This window comes from Acinonyx jubatus, chromosome A3, assembly GCF_027475565.1.
Source record: "Acinonyx jubatus isolate Ajub_Pintada_27869175 chromosome A3, VMU_Ajub_asm_v1.0, whole genome shotgun sequence".
Lineage (NCBI taxonomy): Eukaryota > Metazoa > Chordata > Mammalia > Carnivora > Felidae > Acinonyx > Acinonyx jubatus.
In genome coordinates, this window is record NC_069388.1 from 121,687,092 (window position 1) to 121,709,754 (window position 22,663).

General features: G+C 34.5%; 1 protein-coding gene across 2 annotated transcripts in view; it reads right to left on the minus strand.

Moving 5' to 3' along the window:
* The window catches only part of TDRD15 (tudor domain containing 15), a 688,321-nt gene extending 667,529 nt beyond the window's left edge, over window positions 1-20,792 (minus strand). For both annotated transcript variants that reach the window (XM_053201184.1, XM_027033272.2), the window contains exons 1-2: window positions 14,328-20,792; window positions 10,148-10,260 (exon numbers count right to left, since the gene is read on the minus strand). In XM_053201184.1, the coding sequence (XP_053057159.1) occupies window positions 10,202-10,260; window positions 14,328-20,550 (6,282 nt within the window). In that variant the 5' untranslated portion in view covers window positions 20,551-20,792 and the 3' untranslated portion in view covers window positions 10,148-10,201. The remainder of the gene's footprint in view (window positions 1-10,147; window positions 10,261-14,327) is intronic.
* Between the last annotated feature and the right edge of the window lie 1,871 nt (window positions 20,793-22,663).

Consider the following 22,663-nt stretch of genomic DNA (forward strand, 5'->3'; position numbering starts at 1 on the left):
AATCAGTACCCATTCCTCTCAAATATTCCAAAAAAACAGAAGAGGAAGAAAGCTTTTAAATTCATTCTAGCAGGGCAACATTACCCTGAGACCAAACCAAACACAAACACTACAAAAAAAGAAAACTACAGGTCAATATCTGTGATAAACATAAAAAATTCCTCAACAAAATATTAGCAAACCAAATATAATACATTAAACAAAATCATTCACATCAAGTGCAATTTATTCCAGATATGCAAAGGTAGCTCAATATTCATAAATATATTCAAAATGATATACCACATTAAGAAGAGAAAATCTCAACAGATTCAGAAAAAACATTTGATAAAGTACATCATTCATGATAAAAAATGTTCCACAAAGTCGATGTAGAATGAACACACCTCAACATAATAAAGGCCATATATGAAACATGCACAGCTAACATCATACTCAGTGGTGAAAACTGGGACCCTTTCCTCTAAGATCATGAACAAGGATGGTCACTCTCACCATTTTTATTTGACATAGAAGTCTGTGCACAGCATTTAGACAAGAAAAAGAAAAAGCATCCAAATTGGTAATGAAGAAGTAAAACTTTACTATTTGCAGATTATATTAAAATGTGTGTAAGAAACCCCTAAAGACTCCAGGAAAAAAAACTACTAGAACTGTTAAATGAATTCAGTAAAGTCACAGGATACAAAATATATAGAAATCTACTTAATTACTATACACTAATAATGAAATAGCACAGGGTAATTAAGAAAACAATCCCACTTACAATTGTACCAAAAATACCTAGGAATAAACTTAACCAAGGAGGTGAAAGACCTATATTCCAAAAACTATAAAATGTTGATGGAAGAAATTGAAGACACAAACAAATGGAAAGATGTTCCATGCTCATGGATTAGAAGAGCCAACATGGTTAAAATGTTCATACTACCTAAAGCGGCCTATGGATTTACTGCAATCCCTATCAAAATAATCAACATTTTTTACATAACTAGAATAAATAATCCTAAAATGTGTATGGAACCACAAAAGACCCCAAATAGCCAAAGCAATCTTCAGAAAGAACAAAGCTGGAGTATTATAATCCTAGATTTCAATGTATGCTACAAAACTATAGTAATTAAAACAGTATGGTATTGGCACAAAAACAAACACACAGATCAATGAAACAGAATAGAGAGCCCAGAAACAGACCCACACTTATATGTTCAATGAATCTACAATGCAGAAGGCAAGAATATATAATGGGGAAAAGACAGTCTCTTCAACAAACGGTGCTGGGAAAACTGGAGAGCTACATGAAAAATAATAAAACTGGGTCATTTTCTTACACCATACAGAAAAATAAACTCAAAATGGATTAAGGACCCAAATGTGAAACTTTGAAACCATAAAACCCCTTGAAGAAAACATAGGCAGTAATTTCTTTGATATCAGCCATAGAAATATTTTTCTAGATAGGTCACCTTGGGCAAGGGCAACAAAAGCAAAATTAAACTACTAGGACTACCCCAAAATAAAAAGCTTTTGCACAGCAAAGGAAACCATCACAAAGCAGACCACCGCCTATTTACTGAACGGGAGAAAATATTTATAAATGACATATCTGATAGGGGCTAATAACCTAAATATGTAAAGGACTTCTATAACTCAACACCAAAAAACAAACAATCAAATTACAAATGAGTGGAGGACTTGAATAGAGTTTTTCTACATACAGATGGCCAACACACGAAAAGATGATCAACATCACTAATCAGCTGGGAAATGCAAATTAAAATCACAATGAGATATTACCTCACATCTGTCAGCTAACATCAAAATCGGAATAAATAACAAGTGTAAACAAGGATGTGGAGAAAAAGGAACCCTCATGCACTGTTGAAGGGTATGTAAATTGGTTCCACTACTAGGGAAAATAGTATGTAGGTTTCTTACATTAAAAACAGAATTACCATATGATCCAATGATTTCAGTACCAGGTATTTACCCAAAGAAAATTAAAACGCTAATTTGAAAAAGATACATGCACTCCTATGTTTATTTCAGCATGATTTATAATAGCCAAGAAATGGAAGCAACCCAACAGTCCATCCATAGACGAATGGATGAAGAAAATCTGGTACATGTATCCGCAATGAAATATCAGTCACTCAAGAAAAAAAAAGGCAGGAATCTTCCCAGGTACACAACACAAATGGACCTAGAGGCTATAATGCTAAGTGAAATAGGTCAGAGATTAAGCCAAAGTGAATTAAAAAAAAAAAAAGACCTTAAATGGAGAGAAACAGTGGTTGCCAGTGCGGGGTGGGTGGATTTTAAAGAAAGACACAACATATTGACAAGGATATAAGGATACAGAGAATCAGCAAAACCTCCATATAGTCAATAGGAATATAAAAGTGGTACAGTCACTTTGAAAAACAGTTTGGATTTTTTAAACATTAAACATGACTTTACCAAAAGACCCAGTAATTCCACTCTTAGGTATATATCCAAGAGAAATGAACACATTCACATAAAGGTTTGTACATATATATTTTTAGCAGCATTAATCCTAACAGTCAAAACTTAGAAATATGTATATTTATTCAATGAAATACTATTAAGCAATAAGAAAGGATGAACTACTGATACACACTATGATATGGATGTAGCTCAAAAACATTTTACTCAGTGAAAGAAGCCAGATATAAGAGACCAAATATCACGATTCCATTTATATAAAAAGTCCAGAAAAGAGAAGTGTTAAGGACAGAAATTAATGTTTGCCTGAAACAGGGAGTGGGGGTAGAAAAGGATATGGGAATTACAGTAAATGTATGTAGGAATATTGAATAATAAGATGTTGTAAAAGTTTTTAATGGGGATAGTTGCACAACTTGTGACAAATACCAAACACTGAATTGTACATCTGAAAAGAGCTTATCAAAAAAGAAAAGAGCTTATCATATGATATGAAAATATGCCTAAAGTTAAAGATATTCAGAGGAAAACAAAAGCTGAGAAAATCACTGTTATTGGATCCAAATTAATATAAATAAAGGGGCATTAAAAAATAACCTAAAAAATGGACACACTTCAAAATATATGGGCTGCACCTGAAGAACACTTAAAAAGTTGTTTCTGTGGGTGCCTGGGTGGCCCAATTAGTTAAGTGTCCGATGCTTGGTTCTGCCTCAGGTCATGATCTCACGGTTCATGGGTGTGAGCCTGCATCAGGCTCTGTGCTAACAGTACGGAGCCTGCTTGGGATTCTCTCTCTCCCTCTATCTCCACCCCTTCCCTACTCTTCGTCCTCTCTCTCACTCTCTCTCTCTCTCTCAACATATAAACTTTATAGCAGTTTCTGGCATTAAGCACTTCTATTACAAAAGACAAAGATCTAAAATAATAGCTACTTTAAGAAGCTAGAAAAAGCAAATCAAACACAGTAAAAGTCAAAGCAGAAATGAAACAGAAAATGGAAGAACCATGGGGAAAAAATGGAATTTCTTTCAAAGGAGAAATATAATCCTACATAAAAACTTTCAGATGATAGAGGAGACCTTTCCCAACTCATTCTGTTCCCCTGATACCAAATCCAGAGAAGACATAACAAAGTGGGGAAAAAAGAACCATAGACCAATATTCCTTATAAACAAAATTCCTTTAATAACACTAGCACCAAATATAGCAAGACATTAAAAAGATTGCATAACATGCCTACATGAGACATCACAGAAATGCAAGGGTGTTTTAACATTCAAAAATCATATTTTGGTCTTCCCAGGAAGGTTTCCTATGACCAGCTGATAGAGGATATTTTAACAATCAAGTATGATCCATAAATTGGTCAACACAGTATGCCATTGCAAGCCAGCATGCACTACTGCCTGACTACATGCCCATTCAGGGACATCCCTGAAGGAACAATGCTAAGAAGAAACTTTCCCTTTGGGCACACCCTACATCCTTTCTGAATGGCAATGGAAGAAACCTAAGGTAACCACATATAGACTGCCACACAGTGGTAACTGGTTAAGTTGGTTGGCTGGGGCTCAGAAGGTACAAGTATGGAAGACAAAGATAAGGAAACCTGCAGAAGAGGCATTTGGATGAGCCAGTGGTAATGACCATGTGAATCTTGGCATATCAATCTTGGTGATTCATCTCAATGCTTATCATAGGCATCCTCCACAGGAGTAACACTCAACCAGATGAAGAGAATTACCCATCCAGAGGGTTTCATCCTACCTCTATTCTCTACCTCTAGTGTACAACGACCCAACAATTCCAGCAATGAAACCCAGACACAGCCAACAGAAATGCACATACATGTTCATGAAATGGCACGCAGTTATTTCCCTTATTATTTGCAATAGTTGAAAACTAGAAAAATTGTCAAGAGTAGAATGAATAAATTTATACCCTACAATAAAAATTATTTATTCAGAAATGAAAACGAACGGGGTGCCTGTGTGGCTCAATTGGTTAAGTGTCTGACTCAGTTTCAGCTCAGATCATGATCTCATGGTTCATAAGTTCAAGTCCACATAGGGCTCTGAACTGACAGCACAGAGCCTGCTTGGGATTCTCTCTCTCCACCCCTCCCCTTTTTGCTTGTGTTATAAATAAATACATAAATACATAATTTTAAGAAATTAAAATAAATGAACCATAACTACACACACAAAAAAAATGGATAAATCTCGTACTTAAAAATTGTGCAAAGAGAAACAAAAACATACTACTGGAGTGCCTGGGTGGCTCAGTTAAGTGTCTAACTCTTGGTTTTGGCTCAGGTAAAAACTTAAATAAAAAAAAAAAGCATACTATCAGTTCCATATATAACCATTAAAAGAAAAAAGCATTATTTCTTGGTTGTTGGCAAAATTAGGTGGTAAAACTACTTTAAAGACACAAAAAAAAGGAACATAGTGCCACAAAAGTCAGGGTAGTAGTTCCTTTGGAGAGGAGGGCATAAATATTTGAGAGGACAGGAAAAGAGCTTCTGGAGTCCTGGTAATGATCCATTTTTGCACTGTGTAGCAGTTACACAGGTGTTTTATCAGAAAGCCTGTAGCTATATATCTTGGTTTTGTACACTTTTAGGTCTACACTTAAAAATAACAAGGTTTAGGGGTGCCTAAGGTGGCTCAGTCGGTTAAGCATCCAACTTGGGCTCGGGTCATGATTTCACGGTTTGTTAGTTTGAGCCCGGTGTCAGGCTCTGAGCTGTCAGCACAGAGGCTCAAAGCCTGGAGCCTGCTTCAGATTCTGTGCCTCGCTATCTCTCTGCCCTCTCCCGCTCACACTATGTCTGTCTAACATAAACATTAAAAACATTTTTTAAGAAAATAACAAGGTTTAGGGGTGCCTAGGTGGCTCAGTCAGTTAGGTGTCCAACTTTGGCTCAGGTCATGATCTTACAGTCCATGAATTCAAGCCCCACATCCGGCTCTACGCTGACAGCTCAGAGCCTGGTGCCTGCTTCAGATTCTGTCTCCCTCTTTCTCTACCACTCCCCCACTTGCACTCTGTCTCCTGCTCTCTCTCAAAACTAAACATTAAAAAAACTTTTTTTAAATAACAAAGGTTTAAAAATGCTAATAGCTAGTAATAGCTATTATGACCAATAGCTAATAATGACATGCATAGAATGATCTAGACTAAGGATGCCATTCTCCCCACCCTAGCGATCTCCTTTTTCATTTATTTTTTGGTTCTTGAGGTTTGAGATTTTATTCCCTTTAATTTTGAAATCCCTAAACTAGATATCAGAATTTCATTATATTTCTCTGTTCTTCTCTAAACAGTCTCAAGGAATAGCTTATTGAATTCATAAGCTATACATAAGCTTCATACATGTAATTTTTAAGAAGCTTTACTGAAATATTCAGGGGTCATAAAATTCACCTTGTTCAAGTGTACAGATCAATAAGTTTTAGTATATTTAAAGAATTGTGTAACTACTGTCACCATTTAACTTCTGGACATTTTCAGAGCCCCAAAGAGAAACTCCACACCCATGAGTAGTCACTTTCTATATTCCCAACTCCCCTCAGGCCTTGGCGATCAAAACAAAATAGGGTGATTGTACTGAGTCAGTTGTGCGTGGCTGTACCATGTGGCCTCTAATTTCCTTCTTTGTAGGTCTAAGTTCCCTAGCATATCTTTGAAGAATCAGGCTCACAGGTCATTTTTTATAATTGTTTTAGTGTATATTTATTTCTGAGAGAGAGACAGAGCACAAGCAAAGGAGGAGCAGAGAGAGGAGGAGACACAGAATCTGAAGCAGGCTCCAGGCTCTGAGCTGTCAGCACAGAGCCTGACGTGGGGCTCAAACCCAGGAACTGTGAGATCATGACCAGAGCTGAAGTTGGATGCTAAACCTACTAAGCCACCCAAGCGCCCCATCACAGGTCATATTTTTAAAGTCTTTTTCCAACTGGTCCCCCAATCCCAGGAAGTAAAGTGCACGGTCTTCTGTGGTCCTAAAGCACCTTATTATATACCTTTATTACATACCATGTACCATTCTTTGTTATAATTACTAATCTGCTTCCACCACTATAATGTAAGTATCTTAAAAACCAGAATTTGACTCGTTTTTGTATCTCCTATATCTAACACAGTTTGATGAATGAATGTACCATATAGAAGACTGTAACAAGATTATAAAAGATAAGGTTTTAGTACTAAGGAGAAGATTTTCAGAGATTATCAATATGTTCAAGGACACAGAGACAAATATATTATGAAATAGCATTATAACATTAGTCAATAACTGATCACTTTGTGATTAATGAAAAATTATGAGAAAACTAAGAAAATACATTAAAACCATTACATAAGATGTTAATGTATCATCAAAGGGGAACTTCTATAAGAATCTTAAATACTCTTCGTATGGCTATCATGATATAACCTACGAAAAATTCTAGAAGTCAAATGTAGAAAATAAATATAATGCAGGAGACTCTTAAAAAGTTGAGAAATATATCCAAATTATAGGCCAAATAAAAAGATTTATAATTTTTAAAACTCCAGCATTCCTTCAAAAGTGAAAAAAAATGAAAAATTAAAAACTGTTTTGAGAATTAGAAATACCTTTAAAGAGAAAAAAAATTGTGCCGAGTGTCTGAGTAAGGACTAATTTTGGTTAAAGGACATGTTAAAGTGAATTCAATTTTTCATCACTATATGCACAAGGTATGATTCTGTTAATGCTGTATTGCCCTTTTAAAACATACTCATTGAGATTTTAGCAAACTATATTTATGTTTTACTGTGAAAAAGTAACTCAAAATACTCAATATACAAAACAAAAATAATTTCCCTTGAGCGTACACAACTAGACCAAAAGAAGTTTTTAAGCAATAGCAGAGTTAAATACACATATAAAAGTCAGAAAAAGTTATAGGGGTGTCCGGGTGGCTCAGCTGTTAAGTGTCCAACTCCTGATTTCAGCTTAGGTCATGATGTCACAGTTCATGAAGAGTTTGAGCTCCACATCGGGCTTCGCACTGACAGCATGGAACCTGCTTGAGATTCTCTCTGTCCCCCCACCTCTTTCTGCCCCTCCGCCACGCTCAAAAGAAATAAACTTAAAAAAAATAAAAGGGGGGCATCCGGGTAGCTGAGCAGGTTGAGCGTCCCACTTCAGCTCAGGTCACAATCTCGTGGTCTGTGAGTTTGAGCCCCACATCAGGCTCTGTGCTGACAGCTTGGAGCCTGGAGGCCCTTCAGATTCTTTGTCTCCGTCTCTCTCTGCCCCTTCCCCACTCTTGCTCTCTCTCACTCTCAAAAATGAATAAATGTTTAAAAAAAATTGAATACACACACATATTTGAATAATGCATATGTGAATATTTTTTAAAAACCAAATCAATTATCATTTCTGAAGAATACTTTTTCTATTCTTATAAAATTTTACATGAGTTCAAAAAATAACATTTTTAAATTTATAGGAGTAAAGCAAAATTACAAATGAATTTAGAGGTGCAGTCAGTTAAACATCTGACTGGATCTCAGCTCAGGTCATGATCTCATGGTTCATGGAATCGAGCCCCACACAGGGCTCTATGCTGATATCATGGAGCCTGCTTGGGATCCTCTCTTTCCCTCTTTCTCTATCCCTTCCCTGCTTGAGCATGCACAAGTGCTCTCAAAATAAACTTAAAAAAATTATCAAGTATGTTTCTGAGAAAAATTTTAAAAAAATAAATTTAAAAAGTAAAGCTTAGCAATCCTCAACTTTGAAATATTTTAATCTAAAAATGTAAATGTGCTACTTCCCAAATTTTGAATCAATAGTCTATTGCCAACATTCATAAAATAACAGCTTCTACTAACTTAAATTCATACAAGTGTTTTAGAGTAGGAAAAAGCATTATTTTAATATTGACTTATCTGTAAAATCTAATAAAACTTAATCCTAAGAAAATATAAATTTTAAGATAAATACGCTATTTGTTTTTGCTTGAAAGTACTCTGAATAACTATATTACTATACATCCTCCATGTTGTAATTTTACAGTATAACAAACTAGCTAATGTAGAACAAAAATAATAATGTAGCTCCATAAAAAAGAGGAAAATGGTTTTAAATTAAGCTCTTTTTATCTTAAAAGGAAACAATTTTAATCCTTTCTTCAGTTACTTTCTAGATTGGGCTTCTGTCTAATAAAAAATCAGTTAGGAATTAACTGAAACATAGTCTTGTAAAAACATTTTCTACAGTATTTAATAACATAAATGCTATAAATAAATTTGTGAAGTTTGTCTCTTTCTAAACATAAAATACTGTACCTCAAGACACATAAATGAAATTAACAGAACTCTGAAAAACTGAAGAGGTATGAGGCCCTTCATGATAAAACTGGTACCAAAAAACACCCATTAATACTACTTTATCTTACTTTATTCATTTCTTTTGTTTAATTATCCAAATCATTACTTTGCCATGTTTTATGGTAACAAAACAACAAAAGCAACCCAGTATTAAATAGTCACAGAAGTTGTATAAAGTGAATTCATTTTCTAATAGAAGTACTTTTCTAAATTGCACAAAATAATCTGTGAGATCTGGTGAAGTTTGGAGGAAAATGACACAAAAGTATTCAAAGAAATTCGATTACAAAGAGTAAATATTAAATTCTCTGCTCTAAAATAATCACAAGCCACAGATTAATTTGGAGCGTAAAAATATGAAGCCTCCCTGCACTGAATAAACTTTCAAGATACCCAACTTAAACTCCTATATATTCATAAACAACAGCATTTCTGGAAATTACTTCCTAACCTCAAAAAAATGACAGTATTAATACATTCAATATACATGTACAATGATAAACTGGATTCTCCATACCTAGCTTAGGAAATTTCTAAATTTCCCCAAATATTCTCTAAATCACCAAATCTCTAGTTCTTCAAAACTATTTGGTGGACACTGACTCTTAAGTACATTTGCATGATTTTATGGTTCTATCCTGGCACCAAAACAATACTCTAAATTTGCTCAATAAATGTTTACTTGAAAAATAAATTCTAATTCACAGTTAAATACACTGACAAAATATCTACCCCCCCCCCCAACCAAACAGCAGTGGTCTTGAATGGCACAAATATCTACAACTAATGAACAACCAAAAGTGTAAAACCAAATTTAAAAAAAGGTATGACTGCAAAATAAAATGAAAGAAAAATCCCACTGTATGATCTAAAGAAAGGGAAGAATAGGATTAACTCTGACTTCTCTTCCATATCCTATTAATAAGTGCCAGTCCTAAAAGCACCCATAATTTCCTGGGAATGCAGTCCTATAGCCTTAACTCTCTATGTATTTTCCATGATTTCAATGATGTCCCTACAAAGCAGCAACTGAAACAAAGGTTTCAGTCAGGAAAGACACTTGAAAAATACAGATAATGGTAAAATATTATCTAATGACTGTGGAAACACAAGCAAAGAATGGTTTATCAAATGTTTAAAATACTTTAGGAGTGAACCACATTTCCTAAGTAATCTTCTACAAACAAATCATCACAATTCCTGGTCACATAGAATTTCTGTAGCATTCTAATCATTGTCTCCTAGGGAAATAATTTGAACAATCTAGATGCCTTGAAGATACCTTTAATATTAGAAATTGTCATATGCTTACCACTTTTATTATATATTTGGAGCATCTACAACAAAACAGTAATTATTCGGTATCCTATGTATTATTTGTTGCCAAACTGATACATAGAGGATCTGAGCTTTCATCTCCCTTCACTGAAACACAAGCAAAAACAATAATAATTAATATGCTGTAATAAAATTTTCCAAGCATTATGGGTCTAATTCATAGTCAAGATTTTATTTTGAAAATACCTTCTATGAACAGAATTTTTTTAGTTAACAATTTCTAAAATCACAATTGAAAAAGGTAAAGGAGGAGTGAAGTATGGCATAATCAGATTACACATATACTATAATATATACATATAATTGTACATAACAACTGAAAAGATCTTTTCTTAAACAATCACTAATATATACCCATTTTGGAAAAAATACATATAGCCTGTTCTAATCTTTATTTAGAACTATAATTATCTCAATCATAAATCCTATCTTCCAAATAGAAATTTAACTGTTAATCTAACCATTGTACTATAGATATAGATATAGATACACACACACACACACACACACACACACACACTGCCCTACATATTTCAGTTTCTTGCAGAGCAGCATCAGCAATTTTTCAAATTGCAATTTCACAAAAGATTTACAAAACAAATACATTAGAGCTTTATTGGGATGGCTGATATTTCTAAAATTTCTGAGCACTTACTCTGCACCAGATACTAGTGAAAAGGTTTTACACATTTCAACTTATTCAGTCCTCACAAGAAGCCAAATGCATAGTTATTATTTCCATATTCCAGATGAAAAAACTGAGGCACAGCCATGTTAAAAAGCTTACCTACAGTTTCACAGTTAAGAAGGGATTAAGCAGGAATTCAAACTCAAGGAGCAAGGGGCCTCACTGACCTTACTTTTAAATACCATGCTACATCCGATGCAAGTGATTCATAAGTGTGTTATCACCTACAAGTCTCGTATTTTCAAAATTCAGTCTAACATTTTACATGCCTGTCAGCCATTCTCCTTGGATGTCTAGGTGTATTATTTCAAATGTAAAATGTCAGACAAAATTCTCCTCTAAAGTTGGTTGCCATTCCAAATTTCTTTCAAAGGTGTCCTCCAGTTAAATAAGGAAGCATAGGAAGGTAGCACAAATCAACATAACGCAGTACTTCATTACCAAAGAGTGACTAGATACTTCTGTGCTTTTTGAAGGGTTGTTACATTCTTTAGTTCCCATAATTATCTATTCAAGGACTTCCAGGAAAAACAAACAAGCAACAACAAAAACCTGCAAAAACATCCTGGGAAAAGACTAGTAACTTTTAAGAAAACAATCTGCAAACAAAAACAACTAGTTTGAATATTTTAATACTGATATGTTACAGTAGGGTGAAACTAGGGGAAAGTTAAGCCAATTTTCTAAACATAAGAGGCAGCAACTTCTATAATTAAAACAATACCTGGGCAAGGCAAAATAAATGTATTACACTTTGAGGTCATTTCTAACATCGTGGCATTTTTACTATATTTATTTCAAATTAAGTTTAGCACAGAATTGCTGTAATTCACTATGTATAGTCTGGCCTCCAAATACAGGAGGAATAGATTTTAAGACTTTTCACAAAGTCCAGAATTGTTTTCTCTCACAAAATAATTCAGAAAGTTATCCACAATCGTCTCTAAAACAGTGGTTCTCAACCTTCTCTGTACATTACAATCACCCAGGGGGTTTTAAAATCCTCATGGAGGTGGTAGCCTGACCAATTAAAACAATCCCAAAGTGAGACCCAGGCATCAGAATTTTTTAAAGCTTTCTTTCTTAATGTCAGTGCAAAGTATAAATTCAACAGCATGGCCATTAGAGCCACTTTTCCAGTTTCCTTAATAGGCAACAATTTCAAATATTGCTAACTTCAACCAAGAACTAAAACCATTTTGCCCTAGATTCAAAGCACGTGCAGGCAATAGTAACAAACAACAGTGGCTACTACACTACCACTGTTGGACAAGTAATCGGGGCTAGGAGTTTGGACAGTACACAAGGCAATGAAACCACTTGATGTTTTCTTATTTTTTTGTTTTACATGGATCATGGCAAGTGTATTAGAAAATTCTTAGTCCATGAAACCATGGTTCTTGTATTTGTCTCACTCAAATTTATGATTTTTCCCTAGTGAAGATTTTTTAATTTAATGTCTGGTTCTTTGTTTTCATAATAGCTACTTTTACTTAATTCACTTACTGGTTCACTCTGTACTAGGAATGCAGGAAGTAGGATAGAGATGGGGACCAAGAGTGGGTTCTTAAGGAAAAACAAAGACGGTGGAAATAAACACATGTAAAGTAACAACAGAAGGTATAGAAATGCCAAAGTGTATGGGCTGATGGTCAAAAGCTTATAGAAAACTCTTCCTCAAATATCTAACTCCTTTCCAAAAGGCAGTATCAGTAATTAATAAAAGACTTTGGATGTGGAAACATCAGAGTTGCTAGTAAACAAGGAACTGAGATTTTTCTCTTTAGAGCCGTTGGCAATTTACTTAATTTCCCTGAGCATCATTCATAAAATAGTAATAATAATTTGGGGGAGGGGTGCTTCTTCCCATTCCTGGGGTTTCCTTCCATGTACAAGTATTCACGGGTGAGGTATTCTCCTAGCCTAAGACTCTGGTTTGTTCACTCCCTTACTTACACTTGGAGTAGGGCCATGCAGAAGGACAAAGGTATAGGTCAGTTTAGTCTCTTCCTCCTTCCCCCCCCTTTCTTTTTTGGAGATAAACGCCTCAACCTGTAAGTTTTAAATGGGTAGACCCCCAATATGGAGAAATTCGCCTCTGCGGGTAAGTCTAAATTGTTGACTTGGTGTTGGTAAACCCCTTTCCCATTGATACAAACCCACATCCATCAATACTGGTTTGGGGTGGGTTTTTTTAACATTTTATTTTTTGAGAGACAGAGGCAGAGCACGAGCAGGGGAGAGGCAGAGAGAGAGGGAGACACAGAATCCAAAGCAGGCTCCAGGCTCTAAGCTGTCAGCACAGAGCCCAATGTGGGGCTCAAACTCACGAATCGCAAGATCACGACCTGAGCCAAAGTCGGAAGCTGAACTGACTGAGCCACCCAGGTGCCCATTGGCTGTTTTGTTTTGCTTTTAATGTGATATTTTGCTCATCAATGGTTTCTCTCCTTGTCCATCTCTAAAATGGTTTAGAATTCAGGCAAAGAAATGGGTACTAGTTATTGGACTCCATTTAAACCTTAATATCCACCTACTTCATAGAATTTGGTAAGCTTTAAAAGACATCATACATCAAAAAATCTTAGCACAGTACCTAGAACATAGTAAGCACTCTACCATAACTGCTAATAACAAAATACTCAAAAATAAGAGGACCAATTTTAAAGCCTTTATCAATTAACTATAAAACACCTCAATATGAATTCAAATTAAATACTCCTTCTAAAATACATCAATAAAAACAAGATCCCTCCCCTCATTGAAAGAATGTAACTGGCTATAATACTAGAGATAATATGGAATAATAGATTTATAGTCAGAACAAACATTCATTAAAAGCAGGGAACATTTATAGCCTACGAAATCCTCAGTAACTAATCCATACAGAAAATAAAATACAATGTGCATAAGCAAAATCAGATAACATAAAACGTTAAAATTTATTATAGAATCAGTTTGACATCTAAAAAATTTAAGAGGAAATATGTTCAAGTCAGTTTATACTATAAATTTAACTTTATTAGCAATATGCTAAAAGTACACTCAAAAAATCTAAATAAAGATATATTTCATCTGATAAACACATAACAGAAAATTGGTTCTCCAAAATGAGCCCAGGAGCTCACTAATAGCAAGATTTATTAACTAGAGATCTATGGGCCTTTAGTTTTGTGAAACCCTTGAAACTATCTATAAAATGTCATGTATGTGTACATGCACATATGGTTAAAAATTCTCTCCACTTTCATTACATTCTCAAAGGTTACCATTCAAAACAGGAAAATATCCTCAAGTATCATTTTATAATTAAGTAATCACTCCCAGTTTATCCATTTATTGATTGTCTAGTGAGCTTCTTGCACTATGATTTTTTCAATTTGGATAATCTTAGCATATAATAAACTTTCAAGGAATAAAAAACAATATACAAAAAAAAGCTGTTTTTTTTTAAATAGGTACCTACCTTTTAAGTGTTCCTCAGATATAATTTTTTCATTAACACGCAGTGCTTTTATCCTTGTTCTCAAATCCACTGTGTTATTTTCTTGTATTTCTTCAGTTGGTAGTTTTTCAAAAATGTTTTCAATGAAATTAGTGTTATTCTTCAAATCATTCAGTAGTTCCCAAAATGAAGCTGCTGTACATGTATCAAATGTGATGGTACTTCGGGGATTATGTTTTCCAATGTCAGCCTTCCTCAGAGTTAAATTTCTAGAATATAATCGCATACTGATATTGCTTTTCCTTAAGTTCTTATAGACCTCTTTCTTTACGGTTTTCTCTTTTAGTTTTTGTTTCTCAGTGCATATACAGCTTGTATTTTCTCTTTTGTAACAATTTTGATCTAACAATGGGAAAACAGGCTTACTCTGTAATTGATACTGGATTTCAGTAGATCCACTAGTACTAACTCCATCATTAAGATGATCTGAATCTTTAGAATATACTGCAAAACCACATACAACCAACATATCTGCCAAACTGTTTTTCTCATGAATGACATCTACTTCCAGTTTTGTTTCAAAATTATACCTCCTCAACTGAAAAACTAAGCCTGGTTTACTTAGCTGATCTTGAAAAAAGCTTTTGGCTTCTTCACTCCAATGCTTCCCCTTAGCAGGTAAGATACCACCTAAGATACAAGGATAACTTAACCTTGGTAAATTCAGAAGTTCCACAGGAACAACTTTGAGATTTTTTGTATCTGAATAAGGTATGTAAACAGAAAATCCATAGTCGATCAACACAAGTAGTAAAGACTGATTAGAGACTTCAGAAATTTCTACTCGATTCCACTGATCTTCCAGTTCATATTTGAACAAACAACTAGCACCAGGAAATATGCACTCTTGAGGCACTGTTTGTAAGTTTTCTGGTAGATCAGAAAGCAACACAAAGAGAGATTTCATTGTGTCAAAGAAATCTTCTAACTGAACACAGAAATCTGATGGATCAGAAATAGCAGTGGCAATACCAGAATACTGCTTTCCATTTTGGAGTTGGGCCCAAGTATATGATCTTATTGTACATGACACAGGAGACTTAGATTCCATATTAAAAATCGTTTCTGAAGATCTAAGTTTGTTTTCAACACGAACTATATTTAAATTTAAATATTCAAAAAGTAACAGGCCATCTACCAAAATGTCTACTTCCCACACAGAGTCTAAATATTTCAGGAAAAGAATATTTATTTCCAGATGACCAAATAAACACACAATAGACTCAAATGACCTGTTTCTAAAATTTTCAAACCAAATCCATTTACAAGCCACAGCCTGTCTTGGAATATTTCTTATTTCATTACTAAGCACCTTGGTATTACCTAAAGGTACTATTTCATACCTACCACGATCTACTAAAAAAACAAGCACTTTATCATCAACACACTTCTTTTCTACTTTTGATCGATACCATTTCAAGGTTTTTTTAGATTTTGCCAAGCACTCTAGGCCTTTTTTAATAGTTCCCATTGATAAAGGTTTTTTTACTTCTTTAGTGATTAGTACTGTTAAATCTGATAAGATTTTTTTATTTTTTGATAACTTCACATAAAATGTCCCACTTTTTGAGACATAAAGTATTTCAGCCTTTTCCAGTTGGCCAGGTTTTAACTCTTCAAAAGGAATATTACCCAGCTGTTGGTAGGGTGGTTGAAGGATCATAGAACCTTCATATTCATTTGATCTTCCTTTCTTAATTTCATTATCCTCACCAGAACTCACTTTTTGAGAGAAAACCGCTGGCATCTGCAATCCTGTTTGCTGAAGTTTTGAACATGCTTTCCATTTCAGTAGTTCATTAATAACAGATGTTCCATCACAAATGATATTTACTTCCCATTTCTGCTCATGCTTTTTCAAAAATTCACATGCAACTGTTTTGTTACTTACTCTTGATGCAAAATAATCCACAGTTTTACTGTCCCATATTTCATCAGGCTCATTCCACTTGACTCCACTAAGAAAAGAATGGATTCCTAGCTGAGGAATTGTTAAGAATTCCCTCTGAAATTCATAAATTTTTGATGTGCTTATTACCGCAGTGTTACCATAGTCAATAAATTCCACTTCAAAAGAATTTCCTGGCAAATTTTTCTTAATGACTGCTCTGTAAATGGCATGGTCACCAGAGTATTCGGCAACTACAAGGTCTCCCACCACAGGCTTAACTGATTTTCTCTCTTTCACTATCTTTGTTCTTCTTTCATTTAGAGCATCTGCAAGTCTGATGATTACATTTTCATTATCAACAAGCTGAATATGGAAACTTGCTGGATTACTGACACTAGAAACATATCCTTTAACTTTGGCATTCAAGTAAATTTTGGGTTGAGGAAGATCCTTGATCTGTGGTCTAGTAAGATTATATGGGTTTTGAAAGTCTGCTTGATTTAATTCTTGGATAAAAGATGGTGATACAACCCTTACTGATTTCTGGCCCACATCATTTTCATCAAGAGTATGTGCAGATCCAGGGACAATTTTTACACCTTTATTTTTTAATCCATCACTCAAAGACTTCACTTTGTTTTTTGACACAGATTCAATTTTAAAACAGGCCGATGGTTTCAAAAGCTTGGCATATGTACTTCTGGGATTCATTAACTGATCTGTTTTGCTTTCAGAATATGTTACTACATGAGTCTTATTTATATTATTGGGATAGTGGTTTTCTGTTTTGCCTTTCAAAGAAATAGTAAGTCTCTTATTCTCACTTATTTTATGACCCTTTTCCACACAGCGTGCTTGATCACAATGTTTTTTTCCATAAGCATGAAGCAACATTTTAATTTTCTGATTTATATGTTGATATCCATCATATAATTCTACACCAAGCTGGCCATCTGACTCCCTGGACAATATTATTGCCCTTAATCGTTTTCCCAAAAAATTATCTTTAAACCAGCTATTGATTTCTGCTGGAACATCTACATCTCTAAGATCTGACAAAAAACACTTACTAGCTTGCATAGGTGTGAACAGCAACTCTGGAAACTGATCTGAAATAGCCTTCAATGTACTTCCTTCTACTAATTGCTTATTTCCAAAGTCCACAAAATAGACCAGAAAGTCAGTTAATGAATCTGTTGGCATTGTTAAAGCTCGATAAAAGAGACCATCCTCTACATACTTAGATATGCACAGTCTCATTTTACTAGGATCATATTTTGGACAATTTTTGAGATTACTAATCTCTGTGATTTTTGTTTCTATCATCTCCAGGTCTTTATTATTTCTACTAAGTTGGCAATAAAACCTTCTGGGACTATATATGTGAGATATGTATATTTCTTCCTCACTTCCAATTTTTATGTTAAAGGAAGAATAACAGTAACTGTAAAGACTAACTGAAGATGGGAATGGCTTTGATAATGTAGTATACTGTGCAGAGCCATGATTCATAAGAAATTCTTTTGCACTAGTAAGTGGAGATTGCAAATCCACTAAGTGACATAAAGAGTTTGGATGTGTAAGAACTAAGGCATAAATGGTGCAAGTCAATCCTTTAGATGAAGAAATAAAATTCCCAAAGTCTCTGCATGCTTCTCTTGTCCAACTGAATGATTTACAACTAATGGGTTCAACTAAATGATTAAGACTACATCTGAAGGCTTGGCTTTCTAACATAAGAAAATGTGGGTTAATAGCACAAAGATCTTTAATTAAAACTCTTTGCTGGTAACCATAATCAACAAATACTATGTCAAATTCTTTTCGTGATACTCGAGTCAAAACAGCAGCTCTATACCACTTCCCATCTTTGGAATACTTAGCAACACAAGCAATCTGCCCAATCTGATAAGGATCTGAATGAATGCTATAGTAATTCTGAATTTGTTCCATTAGTAATTTTAGGTCTTCTAACTTACATTGAAGCTGGCATGAGAAGTCACCTGGGCCACAATAAGAAGAACACTTAACTTCAAGGACTGTTCCTGGTTTAAACATATATTCTTTATAAGGTCGTGGTGACTCAGTCCCCACAGACAAGGTGAAAGGACTTTTTAAGTCTGAGAAATTAACAGCTGGGGTTTTTACCAAAGACAAGCTACTTTCTTTTAGTTTATTTGAATGGTAAAGTTTAGGTCCTTCAAGAAAGGCAGATAGGACTTTAATATTAACTTTGTTTTTAAATTTTAAATTTAACACTGAATATTCACTTGCAGATTTGGGATAACACTCTGGCTCTACTTCCCAATATTCTGCATATCCAGCTTGTAACATAAGAGGGACAACATCAGTAATTTCTGAGGCTTCAATACTCTGAATATTTACAATGTATTTGTCATCTTTTTTTGCTAGAACCTGCAGCAAAATTTCTTTGTTCAAGACAATTTTTTTAAAATAGTCAATTGCTGCCTTCACCCATAAATCTTCAATAGGAAATATATGTGCAAGTGAACAGCACATGGCTAAGGCAGGCAACTCACAAAACTCTGGAAGCAAAACTTTTACATCAAAAAATGGTATGGAATCAGTATTTCCATAATCTAAAAAATAAACATTAATCTTACAGCCATTAATTTCAGTGATGACAGCTCTGTAAAAATGTCCATCCTTGCTGTATCTAGCACAACAAAATAATCCAGGTTCTGGATTTCTTAGAATCAGTTCACTATTTTCACACAAATCATAAAATTTGTTTATATTTTTCATTATATCTTGAAGTTCATTCTGATGTTCATTAGTACGTACCCAGAAATTTGATGGGTTTAATACGTATACTACAAAAGCTATATAGGCAGCCTCTATCTCCATCTCTACAGTTTTAATAGGAAAACCTACTTTCAAAGAGTTTTTATTTAGATAGTCTATTGACAATTCAGTATTTCCAACAAAACGCTCAACTGCAAAGCCATTTACATCAGCAGCACTATTCTCTTTAAACATACTAGAGATTTTTGATTCAGACACTGGACAGATTACTTGTGTGCCTATAGTCTTCAGCAGACACTTAGAATTAATTGTAGACTCCTGAGTTTGTAGTGTTACATAAAACAAATGTTCATCTTTATTGAACCAATCGATGTGTGCATATACTGTTTGTCCTAACAAGGCTTGTTTAAATACACTCAATTGAGATTTTCTGGCATCTCTATCTGGACTGTTTAAATATGTCAGAGAACATGGAAATGAAAATAATGGTACTAAAATAAAATCCTGTTTAAGTTTCTTTACGTGGATTGAAGGTATAGCCTCAGTACTGCCATAATCCATGAACCAAATTTTCACCTGATTATTGGGCAAGAGCTGCTGAAGAATTCCTCTATACCACTGTCCATTTCTTCTTTTGGCAACACAAAGTAGTCCAAAGTTATCACATGTGGGACTACTTACTTGACCGATAGCATCATAATGCAAAGTCATACACGCTGTTAAATTTTCTAACTCTGGAATCCATTTAATTAGTTGACAATAAAATTTACTTGGGCTCAATGCAGAGGATACCTTTATACTTTCAATACTGCCTACTGACAAAGATGGCTGCAAATTATCCAGAACATGTTGAACATCAACTGGAGGATCATTCTTACTTAACAATTCAGGTCTTCTATGTTGTAGTAAATCGGGCATTTCTTGTGGGAATTCTTTTAACATTTCCACAATAAGACGAAATGAATCCCCATCAATAAGTCTGCCTAATTGTAACTCAAGAACCTGGGATATAATTTTTGGTACTTCTAGAAGAGTCCTTTGAAGAGGCAACACAGCTTGTACACAACCTTTCACTTGTAGTCCAACTAATGACTTAAAATAATTCAAAGCTTTAAGTGGCCATCTTTCCCCATTTGGTAGTATGTTGGCAAAAATACCAAATATTACCCGTGGTGGTAGCTCAAATAAGTTGCCACAGGCTGAAGCAACCTGTGTACTATCAACTCTTAGTTCTTCTCCGTGATCTATGAGGAGCACTGTATAGAGTTCATTTTTCTTTTCCATGACTCTTCCTCTCTGCCATTCTCCAGATACTCTTTCTTCCACCAAACAAAATTCATCAATGTCCACATTAGCTTTTACTTTTGGAATATGCTGAATTTCCCTCTGTAATATGTGGTAGTCAAACTCACATTCAGTATTATTTCTGCCTTGAAATTTCACTAGAACGTCCTTAGGAAAACATTCTATATGTGATATTGTCAGATCCATGTCTAAAAACATTGGTAACAGAGATGTGGAATCCATTTTCTAAAAAGCAAATAATAAGTACTAATTAGCTTCTGCACAGGCAACTGTCACAACTAAATGAAATTTGCCACATAGAGACCTGAAACTAGCCTTATATAAATTTGGTATGTAGACATAAACCTTAAAATCATTATATGCCTGTATTTATCAAATTGAACATGTTGGTTAAAAAAAAATTTCGTTAGACAAGATGGAGACAAAACATAACTTCACTGCCTTCTGCTTTTAAAAAAGTCTACTGAAATAACTGAGAACATGAAAAAATAGGAAATATGTATATATATAATATATAATATATTTATTTATATATATATGTAATATATAATATACATTATATAGCATACTATATATGCTATGTATATTGTTATATATTTTATATATATATATTATATATACATATTATACATATATATATACACACACATACATACAATCACTGGAAAAGACAGGAGTGCAATGTTTATTTTCTAGAAACTTAAGTTTCTACTAGATATTGGATAGATGTGGTGTAATAGAAGGAAGCCAAATAAAGTCCTCCTTCTACTCCTGTGAGAAAACTACCTTCCCTCATGCAGACTTCTTCTAACAACACAGAACTCAAAGGGGTGAATGCCACCAGCAAGGGCAGATGGTGAACCCACAGGACATATGATGTTTGCACTCCCCATTCTATCAATTAGTAACATTTGGACCCTATCAGCATCATTATACAACTCCTGTATAATTCTTTGATGGAGGGCAATAGGCTAAGTCCTAGACACCATTAAAGAAAGCCAGGCCTATTAAGACCCTAAGGCAGGTTAAGTAAATCCAGACCTTTTCCCTGGCATGGCTGGCCACAAAAAGTGTGGAAGGAAAAGAAATCTTTAGCCCAGAGGTAAAGCTGTTAACTATGGCTCCAGCTAATTTTCTCTAGATTGTTACAATTCTAAAAATAGTAAAACAAATATTCAGGGATAAAATATTCCCCAAATTCAGGCAAGAACTAACACTTATTGTGATAGGTCACAGCTCAGTTCAACTTCTACTTGACTTGGAGTTAACACTTCACAACTATCAATTTCTTTCCATGATGAGAAAAACATTGGACCTAACAAAAAAGAGAGCGAGAAAACCACTTAAAAGAAACCAAGGAAATGCTCCCCTAAGGAATAAATATGCTGAAAGAAACAAAAAAATTGCTTTTCAAAAGTCTGGTTTGTTTTCAAAAGGCCAAAAGAGAGCACTATACTTTTATAGGACTAAGTAGTCATTAAGATGCAACAACTGAGAGTACAAAGAAATACATGTAAGAAATTTAAGACTGCAATGGGGAAAGTGAACACACAATAAAGATAAATGGACTAGAATTTTGAGAGAAAGCCCAAAACTCAGAGGAAAAAGGTAAAAACATGAAAGAGAAACATATAGGACAAAAAAATAAAACTTATCCAAGTATAAATATGATCTCAAAGTAAACAGAAGCCCTTTCTAACCTTTAAAACCCAAGTCCAAAAATTGAAACAGGCCACTGCAAGGCTAGAGAAAGAGTTAAGATTTAGGAACATCTGGGTACAACTATGGTTTTTATTTCCTCCTAAATAATTAATTTGGAGGTAATCATCACGGTCTGATCTATAAATTATAGCCTATGCTTATTTGATCCTGGAGTGTCTAGGAATAAAAGAATCAATGGGCAATACATTAAAGAGTTTCATTAGAATTAACCAATAACAAGAATAAACTTTGTCTTCAGGACAAGAAAGGCCTTAAACCACCTTAAACCTTTAAAGTCACAGGCCTTTACCCAATTCCCAGACTTAAGTCAATTTATAGGCTTATTATTCCTTACATAAAGGGAAGACCAAGTACTCAAGAAAGGATCCTGTGCTAGAACACAAGAACATTCTTCCTGGCATGCACCCAAAGGGTGATGTGACCACTCACCTGAGAACATAGGAAAAGGAAAAAAATACTTGTCTTTCAGGAAACATACCACTCTTCAGGTATAAGAAGCAGATTTGCCAGGATGCCTTCATTAAATGAAGGCGTATATACAGTATAAGCCAAAGAAAGCCCAAACACACAAAGAAGTTGAATAGAATAAACTACCAGAAGCCTAACCCTCCCT